The sequence below is a fragment of the Podarcis tiliguerta genome, assembly GCF_965153285.1.
Source record: "Podarcis tiliguerta genome assembly, chromosome: 2".
NCBI lineage: Eukaryota > Metazoa > Chordata > Lepidosauria > Squamata > Lacertidae > Podarcis > Podarcis tiliguerta.
The window spans coordinates 119,115,598-119,134,804 of record NC_139535.1 but is presented as its reverse complement, the minus strand read 5'-3'; the positions used below and the strand labels follow the sequence as shown (position 1 = coordinate 119,134,804).

General features: G+C 47.6%; 1 protein-coding gene and 1 long non-coding RNA gene across 6 annotated transcripts in view; one reads left to right on the top strand and one right to left on the bottom strand.

Moving 5' to 3' along the window:
• The window catches only part of PDE1B (phosphodiesterase 1B), a 118,805-nt gene that overhangs the window by 31,553 nt on the left and 68,045 nt on the right, over positions 1–19,207 (bottom strand). The window contains exon 1 of one of the 5 annotated variants that reach the window (XM_083428261.1): positions 16,494–16,959. The exons of the other annotated variants lie outside the window; for them this stretch is intronic. Coding sequence (XP_083284387.1) covers positions 16,494–16,546 — 53 coding nt within the window. The 5' untranslated portion in view covers positions 16,547–16,959. Of the gene's footprint in view, positions 1–16,493; positions 16,960–19,207 lie in introns of those variants that run through there. 5 annotated transcript variants of the gene reach the window in all.
• On the top strand, positions 858–3,431 carry LOC310671945. The gene is made up of 2 exons (XR_014508303.1): positions 858–1,801; positions 3,088–3,431. It is a non-coding gene; the product is annotated as an uncharacterized lncRNA (long non-coding RNA).

Here is a 19,207-nt window from a genome sequence, read left to right as displayed (position 1 = left end):
TTTTAAAGGTTCTTTTGAATCTTGAGACCTCCTTCCTTCCCTCCATGGGTTCCAATTCTAAATTTTATTCCTGCATATTTTCTGTAATCTATCTGTTATATATAGTATCCCAAATCCATGTTACATTACAAGTGTGAATGCATTCCTGCCAATGATTTCAGCTGTTTACAGTGATCTCTCAAATATGTTAGAAAGTTATTCCAGTCTTTTTAAAATACTTGGTCTTCCTGATTCTAAGATGGTAATCCTAACCCCATTTCACTGAGAGCAAGTCCTACTGAATTCAACAGGACTTGCTTCTGAGTAGGCATGGTTAGGAATGCAGCCTAGGCAGAATCACAGAATTAGTTGGAAGTTGGAAGAGACCCCAGGGGTCATCTGGTCCAACCCCCTGCAATGCAGGTAAGAAACAGATCTTGGTCCGTTTGGTACTATGTTTGTTTGTTACTGTTGTTTATTAAAGAATCCAAGGAGCTCAAGGTGGTGTACATGGTTCTCCTCCCCACTTCCTCCTCCCAACAACCCTGTGAGGTAGGTTAGGCTGAGAAATGGTGACCAGTTCAAGGTCATACCCAGTGAGCCTCGTGGCTGAGTGAGGAGTTGAACCTTGATCTCCCAGGTCACAGTTCAACACTAACCATTGCACCATACTGGCTCTCTTGAGCCACTCTTCTCCTTCAGTGCCATGGTGGCAAACCACAGGTTAGCATAGCACGGCAAAGAAAAAGGTAGTCTAATTTCTGCCTCTCCAGTATTGAGCTAGACTTGCCATTTGTATCCAAGCTGCCTTTTGCCTTCTGCAGTGGATGTATGCTCTTCCCCCTCTTAAAGCATCACACAACACCTGCACACCTGTTTAAATCATCTCCCACGCAGATGCAGAATTGCTTCAGGCTCCTTCAAGCTGAAGTCTTTCTTTGCGCGTCTTGTATGCCAACTCTCTCCCCCTTCCTCTGCAGCAAAGACCTGGCTTGCATTTCACAAGCAGGGGACCAGCTGGCCTTTTATTGCTTTCTTGAAAGGGCAGGTTGGTGCCCCGGCTGGCCAAGGGAATGCCAATTGCGCATAAAGAGCCACTTAGCCAATTCCCAGGCTGGCACTCCAAAGCAGAGAGATCTGTGCTGCAGGCTAGGCTGGGACAACAAGTGAGAGTCAAAAGAGAGGGAGAAGACAAAGCCATCTGCTTTCTTCTTGCTTCTCAATGGTCTCGTCATTCCTTGCGGAGGGTAAGGAGTCAGCGCTCTCCTCCTTAACAAAATGCATCCCAGAGGGGTTATTTTTTTACTTTGCACAGGCCTTGCCTCCTTAAAATAAAAATGCCATTGCTGGCTGTTCTCCCACAGAAAAGGATTTACATGACCCACAGATGCCTAGGGAAGGGTTTCCAATGGCAAAGATGCTCAGATATGCTCAGTGTTGCTGCTCAGCACCACCAGCGCAATGCAGTGTGCATGGGAGGTGGGGAATAGGATTCAGGTCCTCCTGGGCATGTGGAGGGGAGTTTGCCTAGGTCCTCTCAAGTATCTGTGCCTCCCCAGCAGTCTCCTCAAGCACAAACAAAGGGGAATGGTTTCAGTGGGATTTCACTCCAGCCGGCTGAGTTCCTACACTAGGAATCTGTTTGCTCTTATGGGCTTTGCTGCGGTGTTCTATTACCATGGCAACGGCCTGAGAGACTCAAGTTACTGAGCAGAGATGGACACATGTAGGCAGGAGGTATCTCTGTGTGTGATGCAGTCTTTCGAAAATGCCCAAGGCTCCTAAAAGCCACCGGACCAGGAGATCACCCATTACCTGGCAGGTGATCTTTCTGCACAGTCAATCCTGGAAGTGCTTGTTCTCTACGTCAAGCCTCCCTACAGCCCCGTGCCGCTACAGAAGGGGCGAGGGAAGGGTGTCCAAGCAAGGGCGCTTCCAGACTGTCACTACTTTGGGGCAAATTCAGCTTGCACAGTTATAGATGGTCGTGGGGGGGGGGGTCTTGCACAAGAAGCCCACTTCCCCTAAAGATCAGACTTTATACATTAAGGGGAATGCACTGAGAGGTGTGGGGTTGCACTTCTTTGGTGCAGCAGCAGCAGCAGCAGCAGCAGCAGCATTTACCTTCCCAAGGAAGAAATCAGAATGACTGCTCAATAAGCATCTGCCATCACCTGACAACAGCTGCAAGGATGAATGCCCAATGGAGAGGTCTTCTGCACAGGCTTCACTACCATTATAATCCACTTTTGGTCCAGTGCAGTTAACAGCCTTGGCTCTTTGTGGCAAGGAAAGCCAGTGTAGCACAGTAGTCAGAATGTCAGTCTGGGACTGGGATCCTCAGCTGTGATTCTCACCAGGTGACCTTGAGTAACCTAGCAGCCTATTGTTGTCAGGATAAAGTAGGCAGAGGGGGATACAGTGGGAGGAAGGGTAGGGTTTTTATATTTAAAAAGAATTAAAAAATCCATATTTTTTTAGGAAATGAGATAGTATGAATGTCAGCACTCAATGTTTGTAAGGTGGCTCTTTTTCACCTCCACTGTTGGAGGCCGTGTGCCTCTGAGTACCAGTTGCTGTTGAGTTCAGGTTCCACTTACTTGCAGGCTTCTCACAGGCATCTGGTTGGTCATTGTAACAACAGAGTAGATGGGGCTCCTTTGGCCTGATCTAGCAGGGCTCTTTTTACATTCTTAGAATGCACATTCTTATTGGTCACATTGCCTGGAATAGGACTTCCAAGTCTCACACACACGCCTGGAAGAGACTGAGGCTGAAGATGTTAACCTGCCTGGTTTAGGAATCACTCAGTTACCTGGGATTCTGCTGGATTTGGAAGAGCTGCTTGGGATTTCTGAATTGTGTGGAGAACATGCTGTATGTGCAAAAGGTCCCGGGGTCACTAAAGTAGGGCTGGGAAAGACTCCTGCCTGACGCCCTGGAGAGGCCCTGCTGATCAGGGATAGGCAATTCTGAACTAGATAGACTAACAATCCAAGTCATTATAAAACAGTTCCATATGCTCCTTTGTCTAGGAGCTTCGAAGACGTTCATGCATACATCAGTGTCACACTGCAGCATTTCAAAGACTTTCTTTCCACTTTGCAGATCCAGATGGCTCTGAGTCAGGGCAACATTGAAGGGGGGGGGAGAGATGCATTTTCCTGGCCAGCTACAAGGCTGAGAAATGACTGAGGAGCCCCCTAATGCCATTGCAGGGCCTTGAGCGTGTTAACCAGCACCTGGCAATCGGATTAGGGACTGCAAATTCAATTACAGAGCCCAGGCTCATGCATTTGAGCAATTACTGCTGCCTCCGGTCGAGTCACATGAATCCTGGAAGCAAGTCATGCGGAAGAACGTGAAGGGCTGGAAAACCAGTGATACCACTGCGCATGTAGCATCACCCACTGGGACTGAAGCAGTGCAAGAAGTTTAATGACGAGTGAGCACAGCCAATGGTCAGCGATGATGAGGGTTGAGGTCAAACACCACCTGGACAGCAGAACATTGGCTGCTCCAGCCTAATGAGTAGCCTTGCGCCAAGGGCCTCTTTCAGCCCAATCTCCCTCACAGGGTTGTTGTAAAGATAAGTCAGGTGGAAGGGAGAACAACGGATGCTGGCCTGAGTTCTCCAGCTAAAAGAGCAGCATGGAGATGGTGATAATTTGGCATAAGTGTCTCTGGGCTGAAGCCATCCCCAAATAGTATGGGATCTCAAAGAGATCTGTTTTGACAAGTCTCCAGCCATGTGGGGAATAATACAGCAGCAAATGTTTTGCTCTGTGAGAACAAAGGGCAGCCCTGAGCTCTGTATAATGAACAGGGTTTTAATTAAGCAAGCTGATAAAACATTAGAAAATAAAGACTGCACCGGAGAAAGGGGGAGATGGCCCATGAATTTCCTGGAGAGTCTTTCCTAACACAAAAGCAGGCAAAAGAGGAAGGCTGCCACGCAGGATTGACAGCAACCATCCAACAACGGCTAAGTGCCAATTTTATATAACAAACCAGGGGTAGAGGTGGGGGTTCCTGGAGTTACCACTTTCTGCTATATGTAGGGGGAGGGCTGCATATGGGAGCTGGCATCTGGCAACATCAGGAGGGCCAAAAGTTTCCCATCCCTCTTGTAAGCCATGGTGCTAGCTGCTGTACATGTTTTAAGGTGCCTCCAGATGTTCAGTATTTTGTGGAAGGGATTGAAGTATATATCCAAGCTTCAGGTTTGTGTATTTAAAGTGGATTAAATAAGGCTGTCAATTGATGAGGCTATCAGGGCTCATCCAGACCAGCTTCCGTGCCATGTTTCTAAGACCAAGTCTGCACTTTAAAGCTCTGTGTCCGGGTGCTTCCTCCCCCATCCACCCCAACCAGCACTTACCTCAAGAAAACCCTCCCTTTACTGCTGAACCAGAGCCAATGGCAATTCACAGAAAACCCCAATTCAGCATTACTGTAAAGAGTAGGTTTTCCTTGGGAAAGTGGTGGGGCAAAAGGCAAAAAGCAAAACAAGGCTTGGACACAGACAGGGAAAGCAGGCATCTGTGCCCAGAAAGTGTGGGGCAAAAGGTAAGTGTGAATGAGCCCTCCGTGGCTATGAGCCTCAATGGCTACACTCTGCCCCCAAAGTCAGAAGCAGCAATGCTTCCAAATCCCAGCTGCTGGAAACTACAGGAGGGGAGAAGGCTGCTCTTGCACTCATGTCCTGCTTGCAGGTTTCCCACAGGTCTCTGGCTGGCCACTGTGAGAACAGAATGCTGGACTAGATGGGCCACTGGTCGGATCCAAGAGGTTATTCATATACCCTTTAAAGGGCTCTTGTGCAACAAAAAGCAACAGGGAAGTGCAGTGAAAAGTGTAGGAGGAACAACTGAATAACACCCCACAAGCAAATCAGGATAAATGCTCATCGTGGTATAAAGGTAAAGGGAACCCCTGGCCGTTAGGTCCAGTCATGACCGACTCTGGGGTTGCGGTGCTCATCTCACTTTATTGGCCGAGGGAGCCGGCGTACAGCTTCTGGGTCATGTGGCCAGCATGACTAAGCTGTTTCTGGCGAACCAGAGCAGCGCACGGAAACACTGTTTACGTTCTTTCAAACTGCTAGATTGGCAGGAGCAGGGACCAAGCAATGGGAGCTCACCCCGTCGTGGGGATTCAAACTGTCTGATCGGCAAGCCCTAGCTCTGTGGTTTAACTCACAGCGCCACCTGCATCCCTCATTGTGGTATAGTTGCCCCTTAAACAAATCAGAACAAATGCTCAATGAAGACCCGACACAGTCTACCTCCATGTAAGCTACATGCAAGCAAATCAGGATGAATGCTCAAAACCAGGTCGCTCAGAGGAGCCCCAGGTTTCAACTTGCACTTCATCTAACACAGCAGCCGGTGCTTCACAGTAAGAACAATAAGTAATAATACTCATTATAATGTGTGGTCCGGCACCAGTTCTATATCCAAGGCACAGCAAAGCTCATGACAACTTGGATTATGGCATCACACATTCTATCAGCCTGCGTTCTATGTGAATAATCATCACCTTGGCTGGGCCGGTGAGGGGGATCGGGCGACGTCGCCCAGAGCAGACTTTCCGGTTCCACTGCCTCATGATTGATTCATTGGCCAGAGCATCTCCCTCGCCGGCTGTCAAGCCAGCCTCCCATCCTGAGCAATTTACACAGCAAGGCTGTAATCTGGGCCCACTATCTTTTCAATTAGCCAGGAAAGGTGGAAGGCAAGCTGCGATGCCACTGAAGGATGGGGTGGGGGGACAAGAAACAGAATGGGTGTTTAAAGTGCTTTGGAGCCAACAGCAAGGGCAAAGTCAAGGAGACATTAGTCTGAGATGTGCTGCACTTAGAAGATGCTCTCCCAAAGCACAGCCCACCCGGTTCCTTCCCATTTCATCCCATAGGATCAGGAGTGGGCAGGGGATTCTGTTTGAGCATGATCTGTGGCAGAGAGCACATGTTGACAGTGTGTGGAGGCAGAGCCCAAAGGGGGTACATCACCCCCTCTCTCTACCCCCCCTCTCTTTCTCTCTGTCTCCCATTTTTTCTTTCTTTCTACCACTATGAAATTAGGCCAGAGGTAGGGAACCTGTGGCCCTTCAGATGCTGGTGGAATTTCAGCTCCCATCATCCCTGACTACTGATCATGTTGGCTGGGGCTGATGGGAGATGGAGCCCCACAGTATCTCTGGAAGTCCATAGGTTCCTCATTCTGGCATTTCAGAAAGCAACAAGCAAGTCTGTTGTGGGCTGCGATTCTGCACACATTTACCTGGAGTAAATTTGACCCCATCTGACTCAATGGGGGTTACATAGATATGCATAGGATTGCACTGTCAGCAAACTCTCAGAGGGCAGAGAGTGAGGTAGGCTGCAATCCTACACCTGCTTACTCAGGAGTAAGTCCCATTGAACTCTGGAAGTTGAAATTGAGAGAGAGAATAACTTGCCTTTGGCCCCCTTGGCCCCCTCATAAGCTCATGGCAGAGGTGAGATGCAAATCAGGGACTCCAACTTTTGTAGCTTACTCGAAGGCACTGCTCCATATCTCTTACTGAGATTGCTGGCATTAGCTTTCTTGTGGTGAGGGCCATGTGTCCATGTAGAATCAGTTATGCAAAAGTGTTATGCAAAAGGATGCAAATGTGATGGGCTTGCACAAACAAAACACATCTTTCAGAATCCAGCTCCTCTTAACAGTGGGGCAGCCTCTTCCATGGTGAGTGTTTTGGAGCCACAGAAGAATTCAACCATTCACCTTATTTTGTTTATTGGGAATAAACAGAAAAAAAATCCTTTCCTGGGCTTGAGTCCGACCCTTCGCTGCAAGCTTCTGAGAATTAATTAATTATATATAGATTTTGTATATGAAGTATCAGTCCTTCATTCTGCTTAGAAACACAATCTTATACAAACAGGATTCTAGTGACATTAAAGTGGTACTTAAAGCCATCACCTTAATGGCCCTATAATCATACTAAATTATCATATGAAGCAACTATGCTTTATGGGTATCATTTAAAAAAGAAAAGGCATATCCTTGCCCCCCAAAGCTTACCATCTAAAATTTCAAGTGAGGGAGGGTAGTCGACAGAGTCACGTATAATGGGCAAAGAGCAATGTAAACACAGTTACATGTACTAAGGGTTGATTTCTATAACAGGTGAGGATTAATAGCTTTGAAGGATAAAAAGGATTTTCAGGAGGGATTTCAAGGCCAAGAGAATAGGCATTCTGAAGGAGAGCTGGGGGCATCAGAGGGAGCTTAATTAGAGCTGGGGGGTTAGTCTGACTCTTCGCTATTGCTCCTCTCTTGAGTGTGTGAGGGTGTGTGAGTAAGAGGCAGCAACAGAGAATGCACAGAGTGCATTTCCAGAACCAATGACTCCACGCACACCAGGACTAGAAAGGAGGGGCACACAGGGGATCTTCAGAAGGTGCAGCTGGCAAGACAGCCTCTGCTTTCTGAAATCTGCTCTTCTGTGCAGGAGGTGCAGAAGCACCCCCACCCTCTTTTTGAATCTGGCCACACTAAAGGTATTGGAAGCCCCGGTGTAACACCGTTGTCTTGCAGCTTGTCCACACCTCCCAAAAGAGAATAGAGTTAATTGCACAAATTAAAGTGCTATTTCCCTTGACTGCACAATTCCTTCACATAGCAAATGATCAGCAACTTCCACAAGGTGCAAGAAACATTTAGTCAGCCCAATTTCTAATATGCTTCGTCCCCAAGGGCTTTGGGTTGGTAACAACACCTGGAACACCCACTGTCCAAAACCAATTAAAAGGAATAAAGGAAATGCATGTTTACTCAGAGGTAAGTTCAGGGCCAGCCCAAGAGGCTAACCACAAAATGGCACCCCTCTCCAGGAAAGAAGGAGTGAGTGGAGGTCTACACTGGGAACAGAGGGCAGAGAATCAATCAACCTTACATGAACATTGAAGTGGGAATCAAAGGCCATCATAGGAGGAAAATCATACCAGGTGAATGCAGAGCCCAGAGGAGCACAGTGGGCAGCCTCTGTCACTTCCTCCCTAGTGGTGAGAGGAGACCAGCAGCACATCCTATTTGCCAGGAAGTGACTACAGAGGTGGTATTGGGTTGGCTGCCAAGGAAATGGCGGATCTGGCCTCTAAGGAGAGTGCTGCAGCTGTCACTGCCATCATGGCGGCATTCACTGGAGGATGGATCTGCTGCCCCTATGGATCCTGCCACTCGAGGGTGTCGCCTCACCTTGCCTCATCGGTGGGGCCAGCCCTAGGTAAACCCCACAAAGGGGCTCAATGGGGCTGGCTCACAGTTCAAGTGTATAGGATTGCAGCCTCTATGATTCTTAAGAGTCATACTTTGATGTCATAAAGGACATAAGCACTGAGTTGGGAGAGACCTAAAGGCTAGCATAAGATAGCTCCAAGCAATTAGGAAAGGACTGTAGCTCATTGGCAGAGTGTCAGCTCTGCACGCAGAAGATCCCAGGTTCAATCCCCAGAATCTCCAGGTGGGGCTGTCAAAAACCCTGGAATAGTCACTGCCAATCCATGCTTGTTTGGAATCTCTGTATTTCAAGGCAGTTGTGGAACAAGTAAAGGTGGGTTATTGAAATATACTTGGAGTCACACAGTAATTTCATGCTCTTTATTGCAGCTCGTAGAACAGAAGTTAAGTTTCCCCCCCAAACCTCAGGCTTTATATACATTATTTACACAATGGGTCCCGTCTGATTGGCTGATTCTGCTTTCTGCTTCCCTCCTGGAGCCTGATTGGTCTTTTCCTGCAAGCCAATCGGTTGTTGCATTCTAGGATCCTACCTGCCTATTGTTCTAAGATCCAAGCTTAGTACATAACAGTTATCATCCTTTTTATCTTCCGGAAATCATTTTAGGGTCACATGGCAAGCAAAATGCTGTGCCAGATCTATGAATGATCCAATATGGCAATTCTCCTCATGTTCTTATCACAGTATTCCAGAGTACAAGAAACATAGTTCTACTGTTTGTATATGAGAATTTATAGCGAAGCATGGCTTTCTATCAGCTGAGCCAAGGCTGTTTTTATGGCTGTCTCCATATTGTTTATATATTGCTCAGTGAATTTATTACTTGGTTTATTACAATGGCTTTAAATATTGCTGTGCACTGCTTTGAGCATTTGTTGTTGTTGTTTTTTGTTTTGTTGTTTTTTAAAGGCAGAAAACATAAAAAAATTAAGGCTATTCTCAAGCCCCTTCCACACAGTGGGAGCTTTGCTGGATCAGGCCAGTAGCCCATCTAGTCCAGCATCCTGTTCTCTCAGACCAACCAGACACCCATGGGAAGACCACAAGCAAGACCAGAGTTGCAAGAACCCTCTCCTCTCCTGCAAGCTCCAGCAACTGCCTCTGACAGGGGAGGCAGAACAAAGCCATCCTGACTAGTAGCCATTCATAGCCTTACCCTCCATGAGTTTGTCTAATCTTCTTTCAAAGCCAGCTGGCCATCACTGCCTCTTGCGTGAACAAATTCAATCGTTTAAGTATGTGCTATTTGAAGAAGGGTTTCCTTTTATCTGCCCTGAATCTTCCAACGTTCAGCTTCACCGGATGTCCACCAGTTCTAGTGCTAAGTTACTAAAGACAAGGAGGCCCATCTGCCCAGATCAGATGACATTTACTGTCAGATACTGGATTAGTAGAGGGTGGGGAGACAACCAATTAAGAAAAACTCAGCCACATATCAGAAGCAGCAAAGAGCACACACATTTGTTATTTTGATAAATGACATACCGCTAGGGAGGAAAGTGCTTGCTGTATCATGCAAAGAAGAAGAAGAAGAAGAAGAAGAAGAAGAAGAAGAAGAAGAAGAAGAAGAAGAAGAAGAATTTGTACTTGATTTCCCTCCTTTCACTCCCCTTCAGGAGTCTCAAAGCGGCTAACATTCTCCTTTCCCTCCCTCCCCCACAACAAACACTCTGTGAGGTGAGCGGGGCTGAGAGACTTCAAAGAAGTGTGACTGGCCCAAGGTCACCCAGCAGCTGCATGTGGGAATCAAAAACAGGGAATCAAACCCGGTTCACCAGATTATGAGTCCACCACTTTTCAAATTAACGTGGGCAGCTGAAGCATGTGAAGCAGCAAGTGGTGGCCTAGAGAAGACTCTGCGTTCCTGTGCATGCATCAAAACACACGTGCACTGGAGGACTAAAGATGATCGCATGCCTGCCCCACATGGAGACTCAACTTCCAGAGACCATACATTCTAGTACGCAGATGAACAACCCTAGTGAAACATCAAGTGATCATCACTAATCATTAGCAAGCAAACAATAACGTGGTCAACTCGGCCATTGCTATTATATACATGCATAGCCATATCTTACTATATAATATTTTTACAAAAAAAGAGTTGTCATGCTGCTGTTTGTGTGGCCACCACTAGGTGGCCACACAAACTGCAGCATGGCAACATTGGACACGGCATCTGAGTGGAGCAGGAAGGGCAGCAGTAGAAGCAAGCAGGCGAGCAGAGCGAGCAGGTTTGAAATGGCCCATCAGGCCTTCCCATGCTCCCCGTAATCGTTGCGGCTGCCAAACACCAGTCCACTTGCTTATTTGCTCACATGTGTGCATAACAAAGTGAGGCAAGCCTGGGGTCCAAGCAAGCAGGCAGCCTGGCTGAGTGAGAGAGTGAATTGGTGGGTGGTCCAATGGCATGAGCAAGTGGGCAGCTGGGAGGGCAGCACAGGCAAGCCTTCATGCGCTCCCCACCACTACCAGCTCACCACAGGTTGAAGTCTATCTCCCCTTAGTGTGCTGCCAGCAGAAGGGAGTCTGCATTTCAAAATGTGCACTTCATTTGGGCAGCACCGGAGGAAGAAGGAAAGAATGTCTGTCTCCTCTTCATTCCTCTCTCCTCTGTGAACTGTTGGGGGAGGGGCAGCTTTGGGGATTGGAGGGGAGGGGGCTAAAGGAGATTGAGTGGATAAGGGATGAGGGGTCTGAGAGGGAGGAAAGGGAAGTGTGGGGAGCACAGCAAACAGGCTGGCAGCGTATCTGATGGATAAGACTGGCCTTCTAAGGCTGCTGTGAGGATATTCTTCAAGAGCCCTATAAGGCAAGTTGCAATAATTGTTTTATTATTACTTGATGTTGATGATGATGATGATTTCTTGCCCACCCTTCACCATAAGGTGCAAGGGTATGTTACAGCTATTTGAAAATGCGATGTCTAAAACAAATTAAAACAGATTACAGTTACAAGGATAGAATGGGTCCTAACATATATATCTCAGGTGTTGATGACCAGCATTAAGAGGTGCATCCTCTAAAACAGGCATAGGCAAACTCGGCCCTCCAGATGTTTTGGGACTACGGTTCCTATCATCCCTGACCACTGGTCCTGTTAGCTAGAGATCATGGGAGTTGTAGTCCCAAAACATCTGAAGGGCCGAGTTTGCCTATGCCTGCTCTAAAAGATGAAGGTGCCAAACGCACTGGCAGGGGTGGGGAATTCTCCACTTCCTATATTATCACTCTGGGTCCCTAAATGCAGCAGAGGACAGAGTAGAAAAAAATGTGAGGCTCTAAGAAACCTCCTGCCTCTCCCCCAAACCATAAAAACTGGATCAGAATCAGGGGTGGGTGTGTGTGTGGGTGAGAGAGAGAGAGAGAGAGAGAGAGAGAGATTGCACACTTCCCTCCTGCTGCTGAGGAATATCAGTAGCAGATGGCAGCACACAGGCACAAGCCATGAAGGCTGGAGAAATTGGGGAAGCTGCATTTGAAAGCGAAGCCACATTCTCCTCAGAGTACCTCCCCTTTGGGCCCAGATTTGCCCCCCACCTCTCCAAGGAGCCTCTCATTTCTAGGGACCCCAGTCATGGAGAAGAGAGGCAAAGGTGACCCTCAAACCCACTGCAAGGTCTCAAGTTGGAAACATCGCCGTGCAACTTGCTTTCCCTCCCGGTAGCGTTACTAGGTAACTGCAGAAAGTTGACTTGCAGCATTTTAGCACGACAAGCATGTGAGCGATGGCAGAGAGTTTCCTTTGTGTTTGTAATGAGCTGTTCGTTCCGCCCCACACCCACCAGGGTCCCTACACTTGTCACACTCTGGTGGCAGGCACCTTGTGTGGGCACCAGTCCTGATCGTGATCAGCCACATTGTGCGAGTAGAACGCTAAACAGCATGTTAGCTGGGGGGACGGGACTTCACAAGCTGCTGCCTCGCAACCGTCTTGCAAGCTGCTTTAACTCTGCTCAGCACTGATATGCCATTCAGCTTTCCTTAGGAAGGGAAGGAAGTTTCCAGACAAGAATTTGCACCCATATCCTTCCACACCAGGAGTTGTGCTTGAAGAAACTCCCTGCAAGAGCACCAAGGCCTGGAAGATGCAGCCACAAGGGCAGGAGTTTGTGGAAGAAGTGTGTAGCAATGCTCAGCAGACTGAGCCGGGCTGGGTGGGTGAAAGGGCAGGGGGGCAGCGCAGGGTTGGGTCACCACTAGGGATGGGGGAGGAGCTCAGTTCGCGTTCAAAGGCACACTCACCTAAGCTGCAGTTTCTGAAACAATGTGCGAACCAGAACACAGCTATCCTTCAACTTTTGCATGTAGAAGCAAGCGCTTCCGCAAAATTTTGCACTTCTTAGCAGAATGTGTATAAAAACACAAACACACTAGGGTAAAATAGACACCAAAGGCATAGCACATGAAGGTACATTAGGGGAAATTGCAAAAATGTCAATAATGGGGGAAATGGCATAAAATCATAGACTCATAGGGTTGGAGAGGACCCCGAGGGTCATCTAGTCCAACCTCTGCAATGCAGGAATCTCAGCTAGATCATCCATGACAGATGGCCATCCAGCCTCTGCTTAAAAACCTCCAAAGAAGGCGAGTCCGCCACATCCCAAGGGAGTCCCTTCTGCTGCTGAACAGCTCTTACTGTCAGAAAGTTTTTCCTAATCTTTAGTCAGAATCTCCTTTCTTGTAACTTGAAGCCATTGGTTCATGTCCTCCCCTCCAGAGCAGGAGAAAACAAGCACCATCCCTCCTCCATGTGACAGCCCTTGAGATATTGGAAGATGGCTATCATATCTCCTCCCAGTCGCCTCTTTTCCAGGTTTAACATACCCAGTTCCCTCAATCATTCCTCATAAGGCTTGGTTTCCCGATCATCTTGGTCACCCTCCTCTGTACATGTTCCAGCTTGTCAATATTCTTAAACTGTGGTGCCCAGAACTGGACACAGTAGTCCTGGTGTGGTCTGACCAAAACAGTATAGAGCAAGACTAACAAGTCACTTGATTGGGACGCTAGACTTCTGTTGATGCAAAAACATGTATATATAAGGAGAAATTCACACCATAATGCTGATGATTTTACGTTGGATTTTGTTAAAATAAACTGCAAACTTTTGCGGCAATGTGGAGAGTGAAACCAACATTTGAAAAATGCAAAACTCCGAGAAACCAAAACTGACAGTTTTTCACATCCCTACTCCCCATATTCTGAAGTATAAAGGCACACACCCATCAAAGGACACACTAAGTCCAGTGGCTACAATGACCTTACCACACTATGGCATAGTTACTGTCTTGATCTATTTGGTACAAGCAAAAGCTTCTTTTCAAACGCAGCCAGAACTGATCTGGCCCAGTCAAGAAAAAAACTCTGCAAACTTGATCACACTTAAGGAAAACAGAAAGTTGCCTTGCTGTCCCTGATTTAAGAGGCACATTGTTCAAGTTGTTGTTGTTGTTTTTTTATAAATTAAATCTACTTTAAAGAGTTAAATACTCAGGAAAGAAAAAGATTCGGGGGGGGGGGGCTGTTCCCCTCTTGGTCACCCATTCAGGCAAAGTGAAGGCGATGCAGTTCTGGAAAGAAGGGCCTCATTCTAAATTAGATGCATCTGCCCTCAGTGACATTGTCACTGATGGGAATAGTGATGTCAATATTTCCAGGAAGAAGAAGAAATAGTTGGGGGGGAGGCGGATTAATGCTGCTGAAGCGGAACTCAATTAGGGCACAAAGAAGGAATAAACAAAGCAAACAGGGGGCCCCAAAACACCACTTTTGCACTGAAAGAGTGTCCCCACAAATATCTGGTATTCCAGGGTAACCTTATTCCACTGATTCCCCACTCCATCTATCCCAGAGGAGAACCTGTGGCCCTCCAGATGATGTTGGACTCCAGCTCACACCAGTCCCAGCCAGAATGGCCAGCTGGATGCCAAGCTGGGCCAACAGAAGGGCTCAGCATTGTTGGGCATCCACCAAGGCCTACGCCCAGCAGGGAACCTTTGCTTACTGCCTGCCCTGCCCCCAAGTCCCCTGGCTGTGATCTTCCTACGATTCTATTGTTCTTCCTCCCCATCTTTGCCTGATTACTGCGCTCTGGAAGCACACAAGCAGGGCCAAAGCAAGGTGGAGAAGGGACAGCAGCCTCCGCAGTGGTGCAGAGGGAGAGCACAGAGGGTGCTCAGCCATTCATCTCACTGAGGCAACTTGGAGGAAATGTGGAGCATCAACCTTAACAGAATATATTCCCTTCCCTTGTATTCTGTTCCAGTATCCCAGAGTAGTGCAGTGGCTAGAATCTTACAATCCTAGTTGGAAGGGACCAGGAGGGGGCATTTTAGCCCACCCCTTGCAGGAACCCTTTGCCCAACATGGGGCTTGAACCCACCACCCTGAGGTGAGCTAACATCTGTATTTGACTAAGCTGTGGGAGAACAGGGCTTGAATCCCCAATAATAGTAATAATAAATAATGTTATTATTCTCTATATGCTGCCCATCTGACAGGGTTTCCCCAGACACTCTGGGCGGCTCCCAACAAAATATTAAAAAGACAATAAAACTTCAAACATTAAAAACTTCCTTGCACAGGACTGCCTTCAGATATCTTCTAAAAGTCATATAGAGTGGTACCTTGGGTTAAGAACTGGAGGTCAGTTCTTAACCTGAAACTGTTCTTAACCTGAAGCACCACTTTAGCTAATGGGGCCTCCTGCTGCCGCTACACCGCCGCTGCACGATTTCTGTTCTCATCCTGAAGCAAAGTTCTTAACCCGAGGTAAGATTTCTGGGTTAGCAGAGTCTGTAACCTGAAGCGTATGTAACCCGAGGTACCACTGTAGTTGTTTATTTATTTGACATCTGATGGGAGGGCATTCCACAAGGAGGGTGCCACTGCCAAGAAGGCCCTCTTCTTGTAACCTCACTTCTTGCAGTGAGGGAACTGCCAGAAGGCCCTCAGAGCTGGATCTCAGTGTCCAGGCTGGACAATGGGGGTGGAGATGCTCCTTCAGGTATACTGGGCCAAGGCCATTTAGGGCTTTAAAGATCAGCACCAACACTTTGAATTGTGCTCAGAAACATACTGGGAGCGAGTGTACTTAGGACTGGTGTTATATGGTCCTGGTCACCAGTCTAGCTGCTGCATTCTGGATTATGTGCAGTTTCTGACCCGCCTTCAAAGGTAGCCCCAGGTAGAGCACATTGCAGTAGTCCAAGCAGGAGAAAACCAGAGCATGCATCACTGGTGAGACAGCCATCACACCAGATGCACACTGGGTGACTTTGGACCAGTCACTGTGGACTAGTCTAATCTAACCTAACCCACAGGGTTGTTGTCAGGATAAATAGAGCGGGGGGGCGGAGCACTGAGCTCCTTGGAGGAAAGGTGGAATATAAAACAGTGGTGCAGCAATAAAATTTCTAGCAGGGTCTGGTCTGGTTGGGGGTCTGGGGACTGAGATTCATGCATTTCAGAGAGTTGGACTAACTCTACAATTCCATGATTCTATGAAATGTAGTGGCAACAGTGCCATGGAGGTGGACTCATTCAGGAAGAGCCCCCCACTGAATACATCTCCCCCAAGAGCCCCTAAAATCTGGCGCAGAGAATGGGTCTGCTCGGCTTACAAACAATGAAACTGCTGGTCTTTAAGGTATCACAATCTTCTTTATTTTTCCCTCAAGTACTATAGAATTTATTAACCATCACTAAGGCACTTTTCAAAAGAAGAGGAAGGAGGAGGAGAAACATAAACCGTATAACATAACTTTGAGCACACCATTAGTGGGTTTTCCATCTTGAAAAGGCAGCCTGGCTGAAAGCTAGAAGCAGCCCAACAAACCCCCAGGTACAGGAGCACTTTCTAGTCCAGCTTTACAACAACTCAGAACTTCTATAGCACAAGCCTGTCTGCTCAGAAGTAAACCCCACTGAGTTCAGTGGACAAACTCCTAGGTAATCCTAACCCTACTTACCTGGGTGCAAACTCCAATGAATTAATTAGAACTTGCTTCTGAGTAGACAGAGGGTACTGGTATTCAGCTAAGTCTTTACTCTGATCAAACCCACTGAAATTAATGGACATGGCTAAGTCAGCTCCATTCATTGCAATGGATCTGCTCAACTTAAAAACCGAGTTGAACGCCACCACACTTAGGACTGCACAGCAAGTCTGTGCAGGATTGCAGCCTCAGCCCAGGAAAATGACCACTCCCTGTTCTTACCTGAGGATGGGGCTGTGCATATGGGCCCGCTGGACTTGAAGAACCTCTGCCATGAGCAGAGAGGCACTGAGGACCTTCACTGTCCACAAGAGCCTTCAGGCTCCACCCTGTCAGTCCAGGAGGGCTTCAGCACCACCAGCCAGGGCCTAGTCCACTGTTTATTTTCTAAAAACATCCCGATATTTCTTCTTTCTTCACCACAGCAAAGGGGTTGTCCCCCCCCACACACACACCTTGCTTAAATGCTGGGTTGCTGCACAGGATGCAACCTGTGGTAGGGTTGTCAGGCTTCTGTCCGCAAGAGTTTGTGAGTTGCGGTTGGGAGGGGCACAAGGTAGAAAAGGTTCACAACCGCTAGCAAAGGCAAAAAAGGAAACACACAAGAGCCATTTAAGGCAACCGGAGAGAGGGGGGAATATGTGTTTCAATAGATGCAGCCTGGCTTCAGCTGCTGGCTTGGCAGACTATCGGACACCACCACTGACTATTTTTGCCTGTGAAAAGCCATTTATCATTTATATCACAGGAACATCTATTGGCAGCCAGCGGAGGCCAAGGGGGTTGGGTAGGCTGCTCCCCAGGGGTGATGGGGGCGAGCAGGGAATGCGTGGAAACGGCCTGTTTGTTTTGGAAGAGGGGGGGAGGAGGTTCAAAAAAGTAAATGAAGCCTTGCCTAAAATGACTAGCAGCCCAAGAAGCAACCTCCGCTCTTTTAGGACACTGAAATGCAGCAGGTTGCAAAACTAGTCAGAATTTCATCTTTGCATTCAGTTGCTGGAACACAAAATATAAAACAGGTGTGTTCAGTGATTTCATTGTTACTTTTTTAAAAAAGGGAACAGAACATGCACATGGTCAGAAGCACTTTGCACTAAGCTCATTTTTTTGTGGTTGGGGGGCGGACAATACCCTATTTCTCCCAAAGGACGAGAGTCAGTGAAATAAATTTTTGAAAACAAGAATGTGGAAAACAAGAGCTCACAGAATTTGCTTTTCCACATGTTCACGTATCAGCTTACCTCTGCACATTCAGCATCCAACTCCTTCTAAGAACACTTTGCCAATCTAGCTGTTTGCTTACCTATTTCCCCCCTCCCCCCTCCAAGTTGCTCAGAGTGACAAACACGCTTCTCCTCCCACATTTTACACTCACAACAAGCCTGTGAGGTAGGTTAGACTGGGGGACACTGACTGGCCCACATTCATCCCCTAAGCTTTGTGGCAGAGCAGGGATTTGAACCCCAGCCTTCCAACACCCTGTCTGGGTAGCCCTCTCTTACCCAGCTGTGACCCCTCAGACACACTGCCAAAAATGCCCTCCATGGTGCAATGAGGCGTCTACTGGCTACAACAGAAGGCTTCTTTCAAGCCTGATTTCAGTGAAAGGAGGGGCAAGGAGGGGACATGACCCTGCGGACATCAGAAAACACCTCTAGGGGCACATGTGTGGCGGCACATTGGCCTCCAGTGTTGAGCAGCAATAACCCTTGCAAGGCTGCAGCCTAAATCAGAGGTAGAATCATAGAATCATAGAATCATAGAGTTGGAAGAGACCACAAGGGTCATCGAGTCCAACCCCCTGCCAAGCAGGAAACACCATCAGAGCACTCCTGACATATGGTTGTCAAGCCTCTGCTTAAAGACCTCCAAAGTAGGAGACTCCACCACACTCCTTGGCAGCAAATTCCACTGTCGAACAGCTCTTACTGTCAGGAAGTTCTTCCTAATGTTTAGGTGGAATCTTCTTTCTTGTAGTTTGTATCCATTGCTCCGTGTCCGCTTCTCTGGAGCAGCAGAAAACAACCTTTCTCCCTCCTCTATGTGACATCCTTTTATATATTTGAACATGGCTATCATATCACCCCTTAACCTCCTCTTCTCCAGGCTAAACATGCCCAGCTCCCTTAGCCGATCCTCATAAGGCATTGTTTCCAGGCCTTTGACCATTTTGGTTGCCCTCCTCTGTACACGTTCTAGTTTGTCAGTGTCCTTCTTGAACTGTGGTGCCCAGAACTGGACACAGTACTCCAGGTGAGGTCTGACCAGAGCAGAATACAGTGGCACTATAACTTCCCTTGATCTAGATGCTATACTCCTATTGATGCAGCCCAGAATTGCATTGGCTTTTTTAGCTGCCGCGTCACACTGTTGGCTCATGTTAAGTTTGTGGTCAACCAAGACTCCTAGATCCTTTTCACATGTACTGCTCTCAAGCCAGGTGTCACCCATCTTGTATTTGTGCCTCTCATTTTTTTTGCCCAAGTGCAATACTTTACATTTCTCCCTGTTAAAATTCATCTTGTTTGTTTTGGCCCAGTTCTCTAATCTGTCAAGGTCGTTTTGAAGTGTGATCCTGTCTTCTGGGGTGTTAGCCACCCCTCCCAGTTTGGTGTCATCTGCAAATTTGATCAGGATGCCCTTGAGTCCATCATCCAAGTCGTTGATAAAGATGTTGAATAAGACCGGGCCCAAGACAGAACCCTGTGGCACCCCACTAGTCACTCTTCTCCAGGATGAAGAGGAACCATTGATGAGCACCCTTTGGGTCCGGTCAGTCAGCCAGTTACAAATCCACTGAGTGGTAGCATAGTCAAGACCACATTTTACCAGCTTCTTTACAAGAATATCATGGGGCACCTTGTCAAATGCCTTGCTGAAATCAAGGTAGACTACATCCACTGCGTTCCCTTCATCTACCAGGCTTGTAATTCTGT